At 45.5% G+C, this 18,321-nt stretch overlaps 1 protein-coding gene across 1 annotated transcript in view; it reads left to right on the top strand.

The window, feature by feature from the left end:
* The window catches only part of sptbn5 (spectrin, beta, non-erythrocytic 5), a gene marked incomplete at its 5' end in the record, with an annotated part of 78,719 nt that continues 60,398 nt past the window's right edge, over positions 1 to 18,321 (top strand). The window contains 14 exons of the mRNA XM_079528623.1: positions 1 to 114; positions 9,136 to 9,303; positions 9,743 to 9,859; positions 10,521 to 10,675; positions 10,839 to 11,067; positions 13,109 to 13,195; positions 13,570 to 13,677; positions 14,693 to 14,777; positions 14,894 to 15,027; positions 15,599 to 15,819; positions 16,735 to 16,873; positions 17,520 to 17,654; positions 17,758 to 17,846; positions 18,062 to 18,215. Coding sequence (XP_079384749.1) covers positions 1 to 114; positions 9,136 to 9,303; positions 9,743 to 9,859; positions 10,521 to 10,675; positions 10,839 to 11,067; positions 13,109 to 13,195; positions 13,570 to 13,677; positions 14,693 to 14,777; positions 14,894 to 15,027; positions 15,599 to 15,819; positions 16,735 to 16,873; positions 17,520 to 17,654; positions 17,758 to 17,846; positions 18,062 to 18,215 — 1,935 coding nt within the window. The remainder of the gene's footprint in view (positions 115 to 9,135; positions 9,304 to 9,742; positions 9,860 to 10,520; positions 10,676 to 10,838; positions 11,068 to 13,108; positions 13,196 to 13,569; positions 13,678 to 14,692; positions 14,778 to 14,893; positions 15,028 to 15,598; positions 15,820 to 16,734; positions 16,874 to 17,519; positions 17,655 to 17,757; positions 17,847 to 18,061; positions 18,216 to 18,321) is intronic.

The following is an 18,321-nucleotide window of genomic DNA, read 5'->3' as shown; positions in this document are numbered from 1 at the left end:
ATGGAGGGAGATGAGGATGGGGCGGGGCGAGTGCGGGAGCTGCAGGAGCAGCGAATGGCAATACAGAAGAAAACCTTCACCAAATGGATCAATAGTGTCTTCTCCAAGAATGGGGTGAGGAGCAGTGGAGTGGAGATAGAAGAAAGCGGGAAGAAAAATTAATGAGAAATAATATTCGTATGAGTTCAGTCAGACAACTCTATAGTATATCTTTAATGAGCATAAATATGATTATAACTATCATGAGCATATTTTGGCGTCAAGGTTCTGTCTCAGGGACCAATGAATCAAATAGAAACAGAGCCCACAGGTGGTTGCTGGAGTGGCGGCCGTGGGAAAAAACAACAACTTCATAGAGCAAAGATTACAGCAGAAACATAGAGAACAAGCAGGGAGCTTTAAATAGCCTGCTCCAATCAGTTGAAGTGTGCATGTGACTTACTGTACCACCTGAGTTGGTGCTAGTAGTAGTAGTACAAATATATGACTTGATATTTTAAAGGTTTTTTTTTGTGGCTCACGCCTTTATTTCATATTTTTTATGGAGGGACAGACAGTAGGCCTATAGGCTGACAGGAAATGGGGAGAGAGATGGGGGGGTGACATACAGTAAAGGCCGTCGGGATCGGGAGTCGAACCCGCGGCACACTGCAAGACTGGATTACCAGCCAAGGTGCCTGGACCGCTGAGCCACGGCCCAGGCATGACTTATATTTTAACCAACCCAGAGTACAGACAGTCCCTGGTTGGACTGCCTGCCCTGTCGTCATGTTATGGAAACATGTGATCTCTGTTGCTATCTGTACAGGTATACAACTAACTGTGTGTACAGGTAAAGATATGTTCCATGGAGGCTATCAGCAGGTGTCTGTTTAATGTTGTGATCAAAATACAGCCACATGCTGACTTTTATGTGTGTGGTCTGGACTTACTGTACTGTATCCTGTTGCTATAGAGGCCCAGTGTTCATTTCCTCTGCCAGGCGAATGTATTATTTGTGGTGCGTGCCTCCTGGTGGAGATTTGTGCTCCATTAAGCACTCCTTAGCTTGTCTTTGCAACAGAATGCTAAAAATGAACCATCGTTTTCATGCAGGGCATGGGAGTCATATACCACTCGGCTGTAATCAGCTGTCAGTCTGCTGACTTTTTTTTTGCCAGGTGCAAAGCAACCTGGCCTACATTTGCACACGCCTCTACTGACGACCGTAAAGACGACTCTAAACACGATCTAGTCATGATTGGCTGCCTCCTAAGCCAATGGGAGTCTGAACGGCATAAAAACCCATACTCGAGTGGCAACAGCAGCTAATGTTATGAATGAGTGAACCAACAAAAGAACGTCATAAACGAACGAAAACGGGCGCTACAAGAGCTTGTTGCACCTGGCAGTTATAACTGAGTCATTTTCTTGTTTTCAATCAGCCACGCTTTTCTACACACCAATCACAGCTCATTCCCTGAACAAGGCGATCCGTTTAAATGCGGCTCCCCGGATCCCTGCTTTTAAAATGCTGCCACGCGCTGCTGCTGGCAAAGCTTATTGCCTCCACCACCACCCTAGCCTCCACTCAGAGTGTTCCTGACTGATGACAAGATCTCATAAAAAGTACTGCGAGGGATCACAAAACATTTGCAAGGTCAGGCATCCCTCTGTGAAGAGGATGTAAACCTGTATTTGTTTACTTCCCATGAAACTTCAGGGGCTCCGAAGCAAATTTGAAATGTTTTTGTGTGTGAAACAAAGTGTACCGAATACAAATTGTTGTGTGTCAGTTTTTGGCCGAGCGCTGAGGCCTGCTGGTTCAAATCAGCTGTGTTTTCCATTCCCACAATCCCTGGGAGCACTCCGTATGATGCAGCAGATTCTCAGCTGCGAAAGGAATGTGTGTGTGTGTGTGTGTGTGTGTGTGTGTGTGTGTGTGTGTGTGTGTGTGTGTGTGTGTGTGTGTGTGTGTGTGTGCGATGCATATGATGTTGTTTATGGATAGAGAGAGAGAGAGAGAGAGAGAGAGAGAGAGAGAAAGAGAGGGTGTGGCGACACTGGTGAGCAAAGGATGCAGTGGATGATGTGGAAGTGAAGTCAGCCTCGTCTCCAGGACCACCTGCTGCCATTACATCAGCTGTGTGTGTGACTGTGTGTGTGTGTGTGTGTGTGTGTGTGTGTGTGTGTGTGTGTGTGTGTGTGTGTGTGTGTGTGTGTGTGTGTGTGTGTGTGTGTGTGTGTGTGTGTCCTCATCAGCACCACAGGAACCAGACAGAGCGTTTATAGAATTACCTTGGTTTCATTTCCTGTTGCCATGGGAGATAAGCCCATTAGTCAGAGCTCATCACATCCAGCACACTAACAACAATAGAAGAGAATAATTGACAGTGGTAAATTATAAAACAGTAAATATTCTCAGGGTAAATTTAATTCTGAGTGTAAAAAGGGCCCTAAGTGGCCCTCTCCTGTCCTGTTCTCTCCGTTTGCTGTCCTGTCCCGCCGGCCGCCATACCTGTCCCTCCTGTCCTGTCTCTGTTCTGCCCGACCCCAAATAGAAGGTTTTTTTAAAAACCTTTGAAAATGTTGAAAAGTTGTTGCCAATTCTGATCTAAAAGAAGGTCAGTATTATTACTGTATGTCCCGTACTGTCTCTGTCCTCACAATCTGGGAACCCATCTGCAAAACAAAGGGAAAACACTGCCCTCTTGACGTGAGACTACTGTCCTCCTAACACAGTGGTTCTCAACCTGTGGGTCGGGTCCCCACATGATTTTTGGGGCGTCCCCAGATGACAGTGAAGTGACAATTTAAGGACTTTTAAGACCTATACAAATAAATACTACATATACCAGTAAGACGCCCTGAGGGCGAGAAGCGTGCACGGCTGCACGCATCCGCCTCGGTGACGGCAGACTGCTGGATAGAGTAGACTCTGGATCCATTGGAGAATGGAGACTGGTGTTCACATAGAGTAAACTCTGGATCCATTGGAGACTGGTGTTCACATAGAGTAGACTCTGGATCCATTGGAGACTGGTGTTCACATAGAGTAGACTCTGGATCCATTGGAGACTGGTGTTCACATAGAGTAGACTCTGGATCCATTGGAGACTGGTGTTCACATAGAGTAAACTCTGGATCCATTGGAGACTGGTGTTCACATAGAGTAGACTCTGGATCCATTGGAGACTGGTGTTCACATAGAGTAGACTCTGGATCCATTGGAGACTGGTGTTCACATAGAGTAGACTCTGGATCCATTGGAGACTGGTGTTCACATAGAGTAAACTCTGGATCCATTGGAGACTGGTGTTCACATAGAGTAGACTCTGGGTCCATTGGAGACTGGTGTTCACATAGAGTAGACTCTGGGTCCATTGGAGACTGGTGTTCACATAGAGTAGACTCTGGGTCCATTGGAGACTGGTGTTCACATAGAGTAGACTCTGGGTCCATTGGAGACTGGTGTTCACATAGAGTAGACTCTGGATCCATTGGAGAATGGAGACTGGTGTTCACATAGAGTAGACTCTGGGTCCATTGGAGACTGGTATTCACATAGAGTAGACTATGGGTCCATTGGAGACTGGTGTTCACAGGACTGTAGCCTGGAAAGGACACCCCATATGGGATTTTAACAGCTTCCTCTTCCTCCTATTCCACAGTATGGAAAGTTAGAATTGAAACAATATGCAGTATACTGTACAGTATACAGCACATTCTACAAGCATTGTTTTGTATTTCTTGCTTTACTGAGAATAACAGGAAAACCAAGAGGGAGATAGTGTAGGAGAGACAGACAGGAAAGCTGTGAGGGACACAGTGTATAGGACATTGATTCTCAAAGTGTGGTCCAGGGATCCCTAGGGGTCCTTGGGGGTGGGGGGGTTCCAGGGGGGTCCGCAACAAAAGTAAAATCACAATAATTTTAACCACTATATCCATTTATACGTTGGCTATTAAAAAATAACAGATCTACAAGCTTGTACATCTGCTTTATTTTTAATTTTTAAACATACATGTTCTCTTCTGGGGGTTCCTGGCACAAAACCTTTTCAGATGGTGGTCCAAATAGATATCAATTTGGGGGTATTTAAATGACTTGAAAAAGTTCGTAGAACCACTGACAGGCAGCATGGGAAGCTGAGAGGTGTAGGAGAGAACAGGATATATGGCTCTTGGCGAAACTGATCCAAGTCCAACTGGGGTAGATGCGATTCCCCAGAAGGGAGTGGAACACATACTATACTGTGGCATTTCTATAGCTCTGTGAGGAACAATGTGTTCTGACCCAGACCTCTGTATCATCAGGATATCCTCAGCAGGACCAGGGACCTCTGTCTATTAATGTACATTTCTCAGTGTTATGTAACAGACTGGAGCCAGCAGATGACTTTAACAGAAGTTTGTTTTCACACGCAGTATTATCTCAAGAAACCTCTTACCTCCACATTCTAACTATTTGTAGTTTTTTCCCGTGAACGAACGCCTTACTTGATCATACTACACCGCCACATAAAAGTATCAGAAGTATAGGCGTATAGCAGATCCACAAGCTCGAAACGTGATGTGAAGAAACTCGTTTTGAGCTTGTAGATCTACTGCTTTTGCTACTTTTGAATTTGAATCCAGCAAAGTAACAGTTTTGGACATTATGAGGTTTCCACCTCAGAGACAATATTACTATTTCTGACCACATAGCCAGAATGACAGAAATTACAGAATGTTTTAAGTGTATAGTTGCCAATATATAAATATGAATAATATAGTAATATGCATACACACACATGCACACATTGTTTGTGTGCGTGCGTGCGTGCGTGCGTGCGTGCCCATGTGTGTGTGTACAAATCTGTATATCACACTCAAACTGTGGCCATTTCTAGACATCTAGAGATGTTTAGAGATGCTGATTGAGTACCTGCTGTATTTTTAACCACTTGACCCATGGCATCCCTAGTCTGCATGTCATATATAACAGGCGAACATTCTGCAAAAATAGCCGATCTACAAGCTACTGTATAGTCGCATTGTGAGCTTCTAGAGTCTAGCTATTTTCAGTGAAGATTTGGTGTGTGGAGGAAAAGGGAGGGCCAAGAAGTACAGAGCGCTGGGGGACCCATGGTCAATGGAGTATATAGGGTCTAAGTACAGAGCGCTGGGGGACCCATGGTCAATGGAGTATATAGGGTCTAAGTACAGAGCGCTGGGGGACCCATGGTCAATGGAGTATATAGGGTCTAAGTACAGAGCGCTGGGGGACCCATGGTCAATGGAGTATATAGGGTCTAAGTACAGAGCGCTGGGGGACCCATGGTCAATGGAGTATATAGGGTCTAAGTACAGAGCGCTGGGGGACCCATGGTCAATGGAGTATATAGGGTCTAAGTACAGAGCGCTGGGGGACCCATGGTCAATGGAGTATATAGGGTCTAAGTGCAGAAGTACAGAGCGCTGGGGGACCCATGGCCAATGGAGTATATAGGGTCGAAGTGGTTAACGTCACTTTGTGTCGATGACATTAACACCATATGGACCTCACTAGTATACGCCCTCAAATGGAATGTATACACATGCACTTATGTGCACTTATGTTCTGTGTATTTTGCGTGTGTTCTATGTGTGTGTGTGTGTGTGCGTGCGCGTGTGTGTCCACTCCCAGCCATACATTATGTGACTCTTAAGGAGGAGGCCTGCTTAGCTTCACATAATAGTACTCCCATAGGAGCAGAGGAGAGGGAAAATAAGAGAGGGAAGGAGGAGAGGAAGGAGAGAGGAAAAGACATGCATGCGCACGTGTGTGTGTGTGCGTGCACGTGCGTGCGTGCATGTGTGCGCGTGCGTGTGTGAGTTGGTGTGTGTGCATGTGTTTGAGTGTTGAGGGTGTGTCTATGACTCTTAAGTCATTCTAGTCATTCAACTAAGTTTCCCCATAGTGAAAATAAATATGTCATTAAAAAGAAGAAAGAAATATTGCAAAAAATACATTATATGGCCTGGTGTGTGTGCCCGCATGCGTGTCGTGTGTGTGTGTGTGTGTGTGTGTGTGTGTGTGTGTGTGTGTGTGTGTGTGTGTGTGTGTGTGTGTGTGTGTGTGTGTGTGTGTGTGTGTGTGTGTGTGTGTGTGTGTGTGAGAGAGAGAGAGAGATAGAGACAGGCACATGACAGTCAGCTGGCCTGTTGGTTTATTATTGGTCAGAGTAACCTACTGTACCTTGAACCTCGCAGGGCGGGGCAGAATCAGAATCAGCTTTATTGTCATATAACAGGTTAACAGAAGTAAATTGTGGATGAAATTCGTTTTTGTGTTCCCATCATATCGTATCGTTATGTCATAGAAGTAAGAAAGCAGGAAGAGGAAGAGGGGGGGCAAGGAGATCAAACTAAACAGATCAAACACGAAAGGTTATAAAAATACAAATACCTCAATACAAAGCATCTCCAAATCTGAGGCCATGGTTCTCAGCAGGAAACGATGGACTGTGCATTCCATGTAGGGAATGAGACATTACCCCATGATCAGGTGAAGGGTCAGTATCTTGGGGTTTTGTTCACGAGTGAGGGGAGGACGGAGAAGGAGATCAGCCAGAGAATCGGAGCAGCAGGTGTGGTATTGCAGTTGCTGTAGAGAGCTGCGCCAGAAGGTAAAGCTCTCTGTCTACCGACTACCGAGCAATCTTCGTTCCTACTCTCACCTATGGTCATGAAGTGTGGGTCATGACCGAAAGAATAAGGTTGCGAATACAAGCGGCCGAAATGAGTTCAGTCACACGAGAGAGACTCGGAGTAGAGTCGCTGCTTCTTCGCGTGGAAAGGAGCCAGCTTAGGTGGTTCGGGCATCTGGTTAGGATGCATCTCGGGCGTCTCCCTAGAGAGGCCCTCGAGGCACGTCCCACTGGGAGGACACAAGCCCCCAGTGAAGCTCTCCAACGTTGAGGCGCTCGGCCTAGTGGTAAGAGTGGGGACTGCAGGTGGACCCGTGGAGTTATGATGAGGAAACCCTGTGCATCTGGGCTTTAACATAAAGTGCTCGTTTGCATGGGGAAGCAGACGGTTCTTCCGGGTGCTTCAAAACGCCACTGAGCAACTTCCACTGAAATGAATTGCGGGGGGGTGGGGCTATCACTCCGGTTCAGTCTCTATCCTTTTAATACTGTCTGGAGCACTCTGTTGGAGCTGTTGCCCCCGCGACCCGACTACGGATAAGCTGGTTGAAGATGGATGGATGGAAATATTTATCTACACTAGACCTGCCCATGTCGGCCACCGGCCTACTTGGGAACGATGCAACTTGGGAACCTAATGATATACGTTGTCATAGCACCCATTTTAACTGTCAGCCGGTGTCCCACATGGAGATCACATGTGTATGTGCCTGTGTGTGAAGACTGCAAACTGAAAAGTGTACTTGGCAATCAATTCAGCCCACTGGCAGAGCCTGATTGATTGAGCCTCAATTGGCTGAGGCAGAGGCTGGAAATTGCACAGGTGAAAGGAGTTGGCCTCATTAGGCCCACTGGCAGAGCCTGGCCCAGGTGAAAGGAGTTGGCCTCATTAGGCCCACTGGCAGAGCCTGACCAGAGCCTTTTGTGGTGGTTCTGGAGAACTGTGGGTCCAACCGACTCGATACCTGGCACTGCACTCCCTGTGGGGGTGTGGAATGTGTGTGTCGAATGTGAAGTCAGTGGGTCAAACGGTTCTCGAGTTACGTGCATTACAACCGTACACACGTATGCATGCACGCACGTATGCAGAGACGTGGCGCATTTATAGTAGGATATTCACATTGTGCCTGAGATAAGATAAAAGGTGCATGAGCATATATAGCAGGTGTATGATGTGCAATGTGCATAGTACTGTACCTAAAGTTTTACTGAGGTTAGGGTTAGGTTTCTGGTGAGTCGATCTAGAGAATATTTGACGATGGGATTCTCAGATTGCTAGGCCCTAAACCCTAGCCTAAACCTATAACCTCAGTAATACTGTGCCTGCCCGGGAGCCAATCAGACACATGGTAAGGCGGGTCTATCTTAGAAGGTGGAGACACGAAAATCGGTGACCCATGCTTTGCGGTCTGTGGTGATTGCGTAATCATTCTAATCTACCGTATTCAATAGGTCACCACCTTTAGTGTGACACACGAATGGTCTTGTTTTGTTTACATTCCTTGCTCGCACGTGTGCGACATGACAGAGATTGAGAGAAGATGGGGAGTTTATCCTTTAGTATTGTATGAAAGGCCATGGAATTATTCAGTATATTTTTGATTTATTGGTGAGAGAGATAGAACACAGAACCACAACACTCTGGTAGGCTGCACTCTTGTGTTTATGTTGTTTACCAAACATCCTAGCAGCAGGTGGGTTTTAATTTTTAATTGTTGGCAAAAATACTTTTATGAGAAGGTAATCTTGTAAGGTAACGGAATACGTTTTAATGGCGTTATGGCGGTAATCCTGTAAGTTTCCATAAGATACATCTACGAGAGTCTAAATCTTAGCTAGGCTATTAAGCTTTTCAGGATCAATGACCTTTTCTGTATTATTGGGATGTCAAACACTTTTTCCTCTCAAGTCAAAAAGTGTGTGAGGGAACAGTCCAGAAGACAATGTGTGATGTCATGTCTTAACAGACAGAGCACTGATAAATAATTAACACCTCCACCCATCGCCCCCCTGTCTGTCTCTCTCTGTGATGACAGATGTAAGGGTTGCATGATCACAGAAGAATTTCATCAGAGGGAAGATGTCTCAGCCTCTTGAACATTGTGCTGTGTGGTGTGTGGTCCCAAGCGGACCAAAACGTCAACATTTGATTTGCAATTTGACATGTTTGTATCTGAGAAGATAATCTGTTCTCTATCAAATATATTTCCTCATGACTCCCTTGTGTACGTATTGACTGTGGGAGTGAATCATGTGCTTTGTGTGTGTGTGTGTGTGTGTGTGTGCACGCGTGCGTGCGTGCATGTGCATGTGTGTGTCTGTGCCTGTCCCTAACTCAGCACTGACCAAAAACACTCTTGTCCTCGTGTGTGTGTCTGTGCGTGTGTGCGCGCATGTGTGTGTGTGTGCACACGTGCGTGTGTGTGTGTGTGTGTGTGTGTGTGTCCGACCGTGCACGTGTGTGTGTGTGTGTGTGTGTCTATAGGAGACATTAAACCTGACAGATGTTTACACTGAACTGAAGACGGGTGTTGTTCTGGTGCGTCTTCTGGAGCTGATTTCCGGGTCGCCACTTCCTCCTCCCAGCAGAAGAACCCTCCGCGCTCACTGTCTGGCCAACAACAGCATCGCCATTAACTTCCTTAGAACCAAGGTAACGTCCTGTACTTAAACACCAGCTTCCCGTCTCTACATGCCAACTTCCTGTCTCTAGGCCTGGGGTTCCCAAACAGTGGGTCGGGACAGTTTGTGTGTTGCAGAACCATTTTTATGGGCCGCGAGTAAACTGTCCCTTTTTCCCTCTCCTTACCTTCAAAAATGAATAACAAATCAAAGAAATTCCATAAATAAGCAAAGAAAACTTTAAGTAGGCATCTGCTATTTTCACTAGCTTGGGTCCCGGGTAGACATAACATTTCTTGAGATTAAATGCTTGGGAACCACTGCTTTTATTTGATCGTCGACTTGCAGGGTTTCATTTTGACATGCTATGTAGGCTACTGTTGCTGTGTCTATCTATGGGTTTTGTGGCCTATAAACACTATTAATGCAGCAACGCACGGGCAACTGACCAATCATGTTCTTGCTGTCAGATTCGGGTAGATCTGATTGGTCCGGAGAACGTGGTGGATGGGGACAGAACTCTGATCCTGGGTCTGCTCTGGATCATCATCCTCAGGTTCCAGATTGGAGCCATCAACCTTGACGAGGTAGGGATTTAAACCAATGACCTTAAACAAGGTAGAGACCTAAAGTTGACAAATAAACTTGATCACCTTAACTATCACCATTTAGATGAGGTAGAAACTTAACTTGCACCAAACACAGCCAACCACCTGGCACTTAGAAGCTTAGGTAAAGAGAGACTCACACTATCGACATTGAGGAGACTGGAATGTAAATAATATCAACCTTGAGTGCCCTAGACTGCTGCCGTAGTAGCGCTCCAGGCAACCAGGCTACAATGTAGCCTGACAGCGTGTCACAGGCTCGAGTCTCTACACCGATGGCCTTTGCTGCATGTCACTCCCCATCTCTCTCCCCATTTCTGTCAGCCTACAACTGTCCTATCTACAATAAAGGCACAACATAAATAAATATATATATAGCATAATCAACCTTGACTAAAAAATAACTCATACAACCTTGGTATCAGGACCTGAACCTGAACCAAATGCACGTCCGCATGAGTTAGGAAGTTGAACCTACATGTTAGGAAGAAGAGGGAATCCAAACATCAGCAAGATTGTTAGGGTCCAAACTTGGATATGTCTCAATATTTGTCTCTCCTCTCCTCTCCTCTCCTCTCCTCTCCTCTCCTCTCCTCTCCTCTCCTCTCCTCTCCTCTCCTCTCCTCTCCTCTCCTTCCAGACCGACGGTGGGAGCGTAGCTCGTCGATCAGCCAAGGAGGCCCTGTTGATCTGGTGTCAGAGGAAGACTGCTGATTACAGCAACGTGGACGTCCAAAACTTCTCCGGGAGCTGGAGAGATGGACTGGCCTTCAATGCACTCATACACACACACAGGTAGAGGAGCACGCACGCATCATTAATAATATATATAATTATATTTAGGCTTCGATTATCGATTATGTCACATGTCTGCATTGCATTGCTGCATGGCTGAATCACGATGCTTTGCTGAATGGATTATTTTTCACACCACTACAACAAATGCTCTGCACTTCAGGCCTGACCTTTTTGACTACGGTCGTCTCCATGGCGACGACCCCAAGCATAACCTGGGCCACGCCTTCTCGGTGGCAGAGAGAGATTTTGGCATCATGCAGCTGTTGGACGTGGAGGACATGTTGGTCCGCCACCCTGATGAGAAGTCCATCATGACCTACGTGTCGCTCTACTATCACTACTTCAGCAAGATGAAGCACGAGCAGACCAGGCAGAAGAGGATAGTTAAGGTTCGTGGTGAACAGACCAGACGGGGTAACATCCTGGGTAACACTTTTCCAAACCCTAAACATAACCCTAAACTCAGTACTACAGTAAATGTCTTGCCTGTCATATGTACTGCCAGGAAGAGTAAAGAGTTTCTCATTGACAATATTCTAATATAGGACTATTCCACCCTCTGCTGGGCAGTTTGGGAACTACAGTTGCCCCATCAGCATGTACTGTAGTGTAGGCTATGAGTTTGCCCAGCTGTCAATGGCTAGTAGCTGGGACTGTTAAACTTTGCGTGTGCGCATGCGTGTGTGTGTGTGTGTGTGTGTGTGTGTGTGTGTGTGTGTGTGTGTGTGTGTGTGTGTGTCATTTCATACATGCACCAATGTGTATGTGGATGGGCAGCCCAGTGTGCATTTGTGCATTTGTGTCAGTCAGTCACATAACATAATAAAATCTATACACATTAAAATAACATTTAACTTGTGCAATATAATTCATATCAACTACACTATCAGTGGTTCAATCCTGTAAGTTACTTCGTCACATTACTATAGTATTACAGCAGCTTAATGCTGGGCATAGAGATAGAACACGCAGAACAGACAGCCCCATCCACAGGAGATTAACAAACAGATAGCCTCCTGTCCACGCTCTCTAGGTCTGTGCAGGGGGTGGAACTAGAGAATGATCTAAGCTAAGCTAATCACATTACATTACAATCCTACAGACTTGTTGCCGGAAGCAAGCATATATACAGTAGTAGGCTACACTCTCCTTTTTAAACATATAGAGACTGTGCACGGTGCGCATTACTTGATGACAGAAGAAGACAGTAATCCATAGAAGGAGTGATCTAGTAGTTCCTATAGGTCAGGGAAGGGGAGTATTTAATTTATCAATACATTGTACTGTAACTCTGTGCCTTGTGCTGTTTAGGACAAGTACCTACAGTAGCAGGTGGATGTAGACTAGAGCATACACAGCACTTTATAATGTCTTTACTCAGAGAGTGCACATAATTATGTAACATTAGTACACTCTCACTTAAATTAAAGTGAAATTAGTGACTCTAATTTGTAGTCACATTTACCCTCAGGAATTTACAGTAAGGAAGGTGGGTTGATGGAGAAAGGTGGTTTCTCTCATTTACAGTACTATATGTTTGGTTGAATTGACATTTTGGCATAATTTCTAAACTGCCAACTCGGGGTAAAACTCCAGAGAACCGGAAACGGAATGGAGAACGTACGCGAGACCGGGTGTCTGCAGGTACTGCACCTACACAGCACCGGGGAACACGTGCTGCAGTGGCGCGTGAGACCCAACAGTAATTTCCAACAGGCCACTGTAGATCTTTGAAATGTAAGCCAACATCTGTTTTTGGAGTAGAATCCCAACCATCATTGCTGGATTCTGTTTTTAGAATATGATCTGATGATGGTTGGTACCCTGACTCGGGTGGCTAGTAGAGTGGACTAGTATACACCATAGCAAGCACAGGACTACATTTCCCAGCAATATGTGGGGGAGGCCAGTGTTTGGAGGCATGGGCAGGTACAAGGCATTTCCCTGGGTACATGCGGCGGGCCTGCCATTAGGAGGAAGAGGCTCACGCGCTTTAAATCAGGTTTGACCTCACTCTGGTTATTCTGTGTGTGTGTGTGTGTGGTGTGTGCGTGTGTTCGTGTGTGTGTGTGTGAGTGAGTGAGTGTGTGTGTTTAAATATGTGCATTTGTAAGGGATCTTTACTTGTGTAGACTCCTTCCATTAGACCACATATCAGCACTACACACTACAGTAGTACCGAATAAGGTATCTTACTGTTTTTTATTATTTTTTATCCAAATGCTGTGTTGATATTGAAACAAATGTGCATGTACTATCACCTTTTGATATTGAAACCACAACATAGTATATTTTAATAGAACATTCTTCTGTTGAAGTTGTTCTTTGGCTGTGATCTCATCAGAACATCTGGACACCACTCTCTCTCTCTCTTTCTCTCTCTCTCTCTCTTTCTGCCTCTCTCTCTCTGCCTCTCTCTTTCTCTGTCAGATTGTGGATATGATGAGGCAGCTGGATGATATGAAAGTCCAGTATGACAGAATGGTTTCAGACCTACTCCAGTGGATCAGAGCCAAGGTAAGGAATATTGTATTACTACTAATAATATTGAGCGTGTAGATCAACTATTTTCACTACTTTCGTTTAAAAAAGAAAAATTCACAGGGGGGCTGCAGTCATGCAGAGGCTATGGCTATTTGGGGTCCTTGTGGGTTTGGGTACCCCTGAGGGAACCACAGAGTTAGCCCACACCGTATAGTGCTTTTGTAGTTCACCCACCTGATGTCAGAAATGTTATGTTAATAAAGGTTCAATATTTATCATAATAAAAGAGCTTATAAGTTAAAATGTTCTCTTTTTTTAAACATGTTGATTCAACTGACTGAATGAATGAAAAATGTACTTGTTGTCTGACTGACCTATTGGTTTTCTGATTCATTCATTCATTGTAGATAATGGAGCTGAATGACAGAAAATTCCCAAACTCTCTGAAACACATGCAGACTCTGGTTTCTGCTTTTAAGACCTACAGGACTGTTGAGAAACCTCCTAAATACCAGGTCTCACACACACACACACACACACACACACACACACACACACACACACACACACACACACACACACACACACACACACACACACACACACACATTCCCACTAGGCAGAGGAAGAAATGCCACATGAACATTTTCAACTCAGCCTCATGGTGGCGCTATAACTGGCTGAAAAGTGTTTTTACCTCTAACTGGGATAACTTTGTATGCCAACTCCCTAGAGGCCAAGGAAAAACCTTTGCCTGGAATTTTTCACATCTGCTCTTTATAGCGCCGACATATGTAAAACACATTTTCTAATATTACTCCTTTCAAATTTCACGCAAATCGGTACACATGCTCTCCATAGTCATGTGATCAAGACGTGTTTGTTTGATTTCTCAGAATCCACCCTCATTGGCTACAATTGGCTTCTAAACTTTTCAGGAGTAGCCTGCTTTGTACCCGTTTTGTACAAATCGCCACAACTACTGCAGCGTCCGATTGTGGTGAAACTGTGCATGCATATTCCCACTAGGCTTTGGAAGAAATGCCACTTGACAGTTTTCAAATCAGCCTCATGGTGGCGCTACAACAGGCCAAGCCGTGTCTCACACACACACACACACACACACACACACACACACACACACACACACACACACACACACACACACACACACACACACACACACACACGTCACACACACACACACACACACACACACACACACACACACGTTTATATTGCTCCTAAACATTTTGCCAAACATCACACACACACACACACACACACACACACACACACACACACACACACACACACACACACACACACACACACACACACACGTCACACACACACACACACACACACACACACACACACACACACACACACACACACACACACACGTTTATATTGCTCCTAAACATTTTGCCAAACATCACACACACACACTCCTATCCTCCTGGTGGAGACCTGTGCCCAGAAGGGCACTTTTTCTAGTTTATTCATCTTTTCTTTCGCTCTTTCTAGGAGCGTGGTGCGATGGAGGCCCACCTATTCAGTCTGAGGACACAGCTTGCAGCTAACAACCAGAGAGCCTATATGCCTCCAGAAGGTACATAATGCAAGCGCACGCTCGCACACAGTAAATTCGCACAGACAGGAAACTTTTACAGTTGATGTGTGTTGATGATGTTTTTTCATGTGCTTACATGCGATGCGTGCGTGCAGGTAAGACTCTCAGTGACATAGAGAAGAGCTGGGTGTTGTTGGAGAAAGCTGAACATGAGAGAGAGCGTGCCTTGCAGGAGGCGTTACTAAGGCTGGAGCATCTGGAACAACTGGCGCAGAAGTTCGCTAGGAAGGTCAGTCAAGAGACGACCTGACGCTCTTTTCTTTTTTATGGTTTTATGGTTGTGGCTTTCACCTTTATTTTATATATTTTAGAGGGACAGACAGTAGGCTGACAGGAAATGGGGAGAGAGATGGGGGGGTGACATGCAGTAAAGGCCGTCGGGATCGGGAGTCGAACCCACGGCACTCTGCCAGACTGGATTACCAGCCAAGGTGCCTGGACCGCTGAGCCACGGCCCAGACCCAAATGTTTTATCTAAGTAAAAGTATCAATACTGCCATGCAGAAACATTCAAGTAAAATGTAATATGTGGTTTTAGATATTTTAGATTTTAGCAGTGAGCCCAGTGTCTCTGATGTCATGGACACTGGGCTCACTTACTTCCTAGACTACATGTTGTCTCAGTAAGACAGCCCTCCCCCTATCCACAAGGAGGAGCAGTGCACCAAAGCATTATGGGAATTGTAGTCCAGGAAGTGAGCCCAGTGTCCATAACATCAGAGACACTGGGCTCACTGCTAAACATTTTTTTTTGCTTTTTGCAAAAAGGGTGAAATGTCTGTCCTCTGGTCCCCCTGCAGGCAGCTTTGAGGGAGAGTTATCTGGAGGACACAGAGGGGCTGATCAGGAGACAGGAAGTGAGGGGACTGAGCAGTCTGGAGGACGCCCAGGCTGCCTCTCGGCGCGTGGAGGGCCTCGGGACAGACGCCCTGGTCAGGGAGCAACGCTTCACCGCCCTCACAGAGATGGCCCGCACCATAGAGACGGGAAACTACCACAGCAAAGAGGAAGTCATCAGGAGGTGGGGCAACTGGGCAAGACATTCACTGCCAGAACATGCAAGCACAAAAACGAAATAAAAAAATAAATCTTCTGCACTTTAAACTTTAAAACGGGTGTGCTCAAATATGCAACAACTTTAAGCTGCAACTTTTAGAACTTATTTTAATGATTAAAATGTTATTATGTTAAAAGAATATAACTAGAACACCTGCTGTGGTTGGAGGTGAGAAATGTCATTTCAACCCTATTGCCGGGTATTGGTAGTTTAGTACATGCATAATGCTGCATTCACATGGAATCAGGCAAGCGGTAGACGGCAAACCAGACTTCATTTTAGTGGACGGGAGCAGGGCGGTAAATGGCACGGCAGCCCGGCAGCCAGAACCGGTGACGGTAACGGCAGACGGCATCAGTGTTAAAATATTTAATCTTTTTACCGCTCCACGCCGTCCAGCAGGTTTTGCCATTTGCCGCCTACCACTTGCCTGATTTCATGTGAATGCAGCATAAGCCCAATATCTCCCCTGCCCTCTTGGATGCTTTATCAACATTTTGGTCTGATCAGCACAGAAACTGATTAGTACAGTTTCCTGTAACAAAATGTATTGAATATCAACCTTTATCAAATTCACTGTACCTCTTGCAGTATATGAACATGTTCTTCTTGCTAACTATTTATTTTCAGTATATAAAGGGCTATAAAGTAAAGTTATGCAGAAGTTTAGAGTCTGATACATCATTTTCTGTAGATAAATATAGCACCACAGGGCACCACTACTTTATGGCCCTCTGGGGAAGCATCATTTAAAAAGGTTGGTGGTGATGGTCAAGGTTATACATTTGGGAATGAAATCAAAGGATGTTCCTCACAAATATAGTGATACCAGTTTGTGTATGTGTGAACTGTGAATACGTGCGTGTGCGTGTTTTCCAGAGAGCTCAATATCAGACATCGATGGAAGGACCTGCTGAAGCAGTTGGACGAGCATAAGCGGATGCTGGCAAATGCAGTCCAAACGTTCAGTGTCCTCAGAGACATAGAGCTGGTCTCACAGGAGCTCAAAGAACTGCAGGTAGCTCAAAGTAAAGTATGCACACCCTCAGACTTGGATGAAGCTCTCATAACATAATTATGTTATGACTAAGTAGGGTATGAGACACATACTGTAACTGTGAGCGAGTCAACTCAGGCATCCAAGACAATTCAGAATGTTGAACCTTCTATAGTAGTTGGTATTTTCATGCATGGTCCCAGGGGTGCATCCCGTGGTGTATCCAACCATTCCCCACTCACCAGCTAACTGTTTGTACAACTTTGCATGCCGGCTCTCTATTACTGAAAAATATCTACTTCGCAAATGTCACTTCAGCAACTAAATCTCAGGAGATATCATGGTTGAGCAATCTTGCCTGACTTTCTATTTTAAATGGCTTTTCCACTGCATTATTCATTTGAAGGAAATAGGACATTCCAACTTTATGACATGTCTGGCATACAGAATAAGACCACGACATTTGGCCTCCCTACATGGCTTCCTAAAACTCTAACTTGGATTTGCAACCCTGAAATTCTACTCCCACTGAACTGTGCCTCCAGCTTCAATAATGTGTGTGTGTGCATGCCTGTGTACCGTTTGTTATGTTGGCCTTGATTGATTTTATTCCTACAACAGCGAAGCCAAAGGTGGTCAATTTTCCACTCCTATCATCTGTTTCCAGGTCCAGGCTAGCTCTACTGAGCAGGGCAAACAGCTAGCAGAGGTAGAGTCTCTGCTCCAGAGACAAGACCTGCTGGAAGCTCAGATCTCTGCACATGGGGAGACCATCACAGCCCTCAGCAACACCACCAGCAAGGTACAGGACACTCACACATCAGTAGTTTTTCAAAAGTCTACATTTTTATCATAGAAACGAGTAAATCTGACTCAGCCAAACTAAGCTTAAGTGTTCGTTCCAGGGGAAGGCCAGGGAGGGCCAGCAGGTTCAGACCAGAGTGAAAGCCCTGAATGCTCAATACCAAGCTCTGGTTGCCCTCAGCAACAACAGGTATAAGACCAGCCACAATATACCTGTATTATTCACCATCAATCTATCATCACTCACTGCCTGATCATCTCATCTCATCTTGATCTTATCTCATCCCTCTTGCTCTTCTTTTCATCTGTGTCCCATCATCTTCTCTTCCTCCATATCTTCCCTTTTATATGTCACCCCCTCTCTTTTTCTCTCTTCTCCCTCCCTCCCTCCCTCCCTCCCTCCAGGAGGAGACAGTTGGAGGGTCAGTTGAGGCTGTTTGAGTTCCTCCAGGAGTGCGAGGAGCTTGAGGCCTGGGTGTATGAGAGGTGGCTGAGGTTGCAGACGGCGGGCCTGGGGAGAGACCTGAGCCAGATCACACTGGCCTTGCATAAACACAAGGTCAGACTCACACAAGCACAAATACAATCTTTCTGGGTCATTCTCTCCCGTCATTAACCCATTAAGATTCTACAAATGCCTGTACTCACACTTTTTTTCAAACACT

This window comes from Electrona antarctica (assembly GCF_951216825.1).
Source record: "Electrona antarctica genome assembly, chromosome: 18".
In the NCBI taxonomy this organism is placed as follows: Eukaryota; Metazoa; Chordata; class Actinopteri; order Myctophiformes; family Myctophidae; genus Electrona; species Electrona antarctica.
The sequence above is the reverse complement of the archived record's forward strand: the minus strand, read 5'-3'. Positions and strand labels throughout refer to the sequence as shown.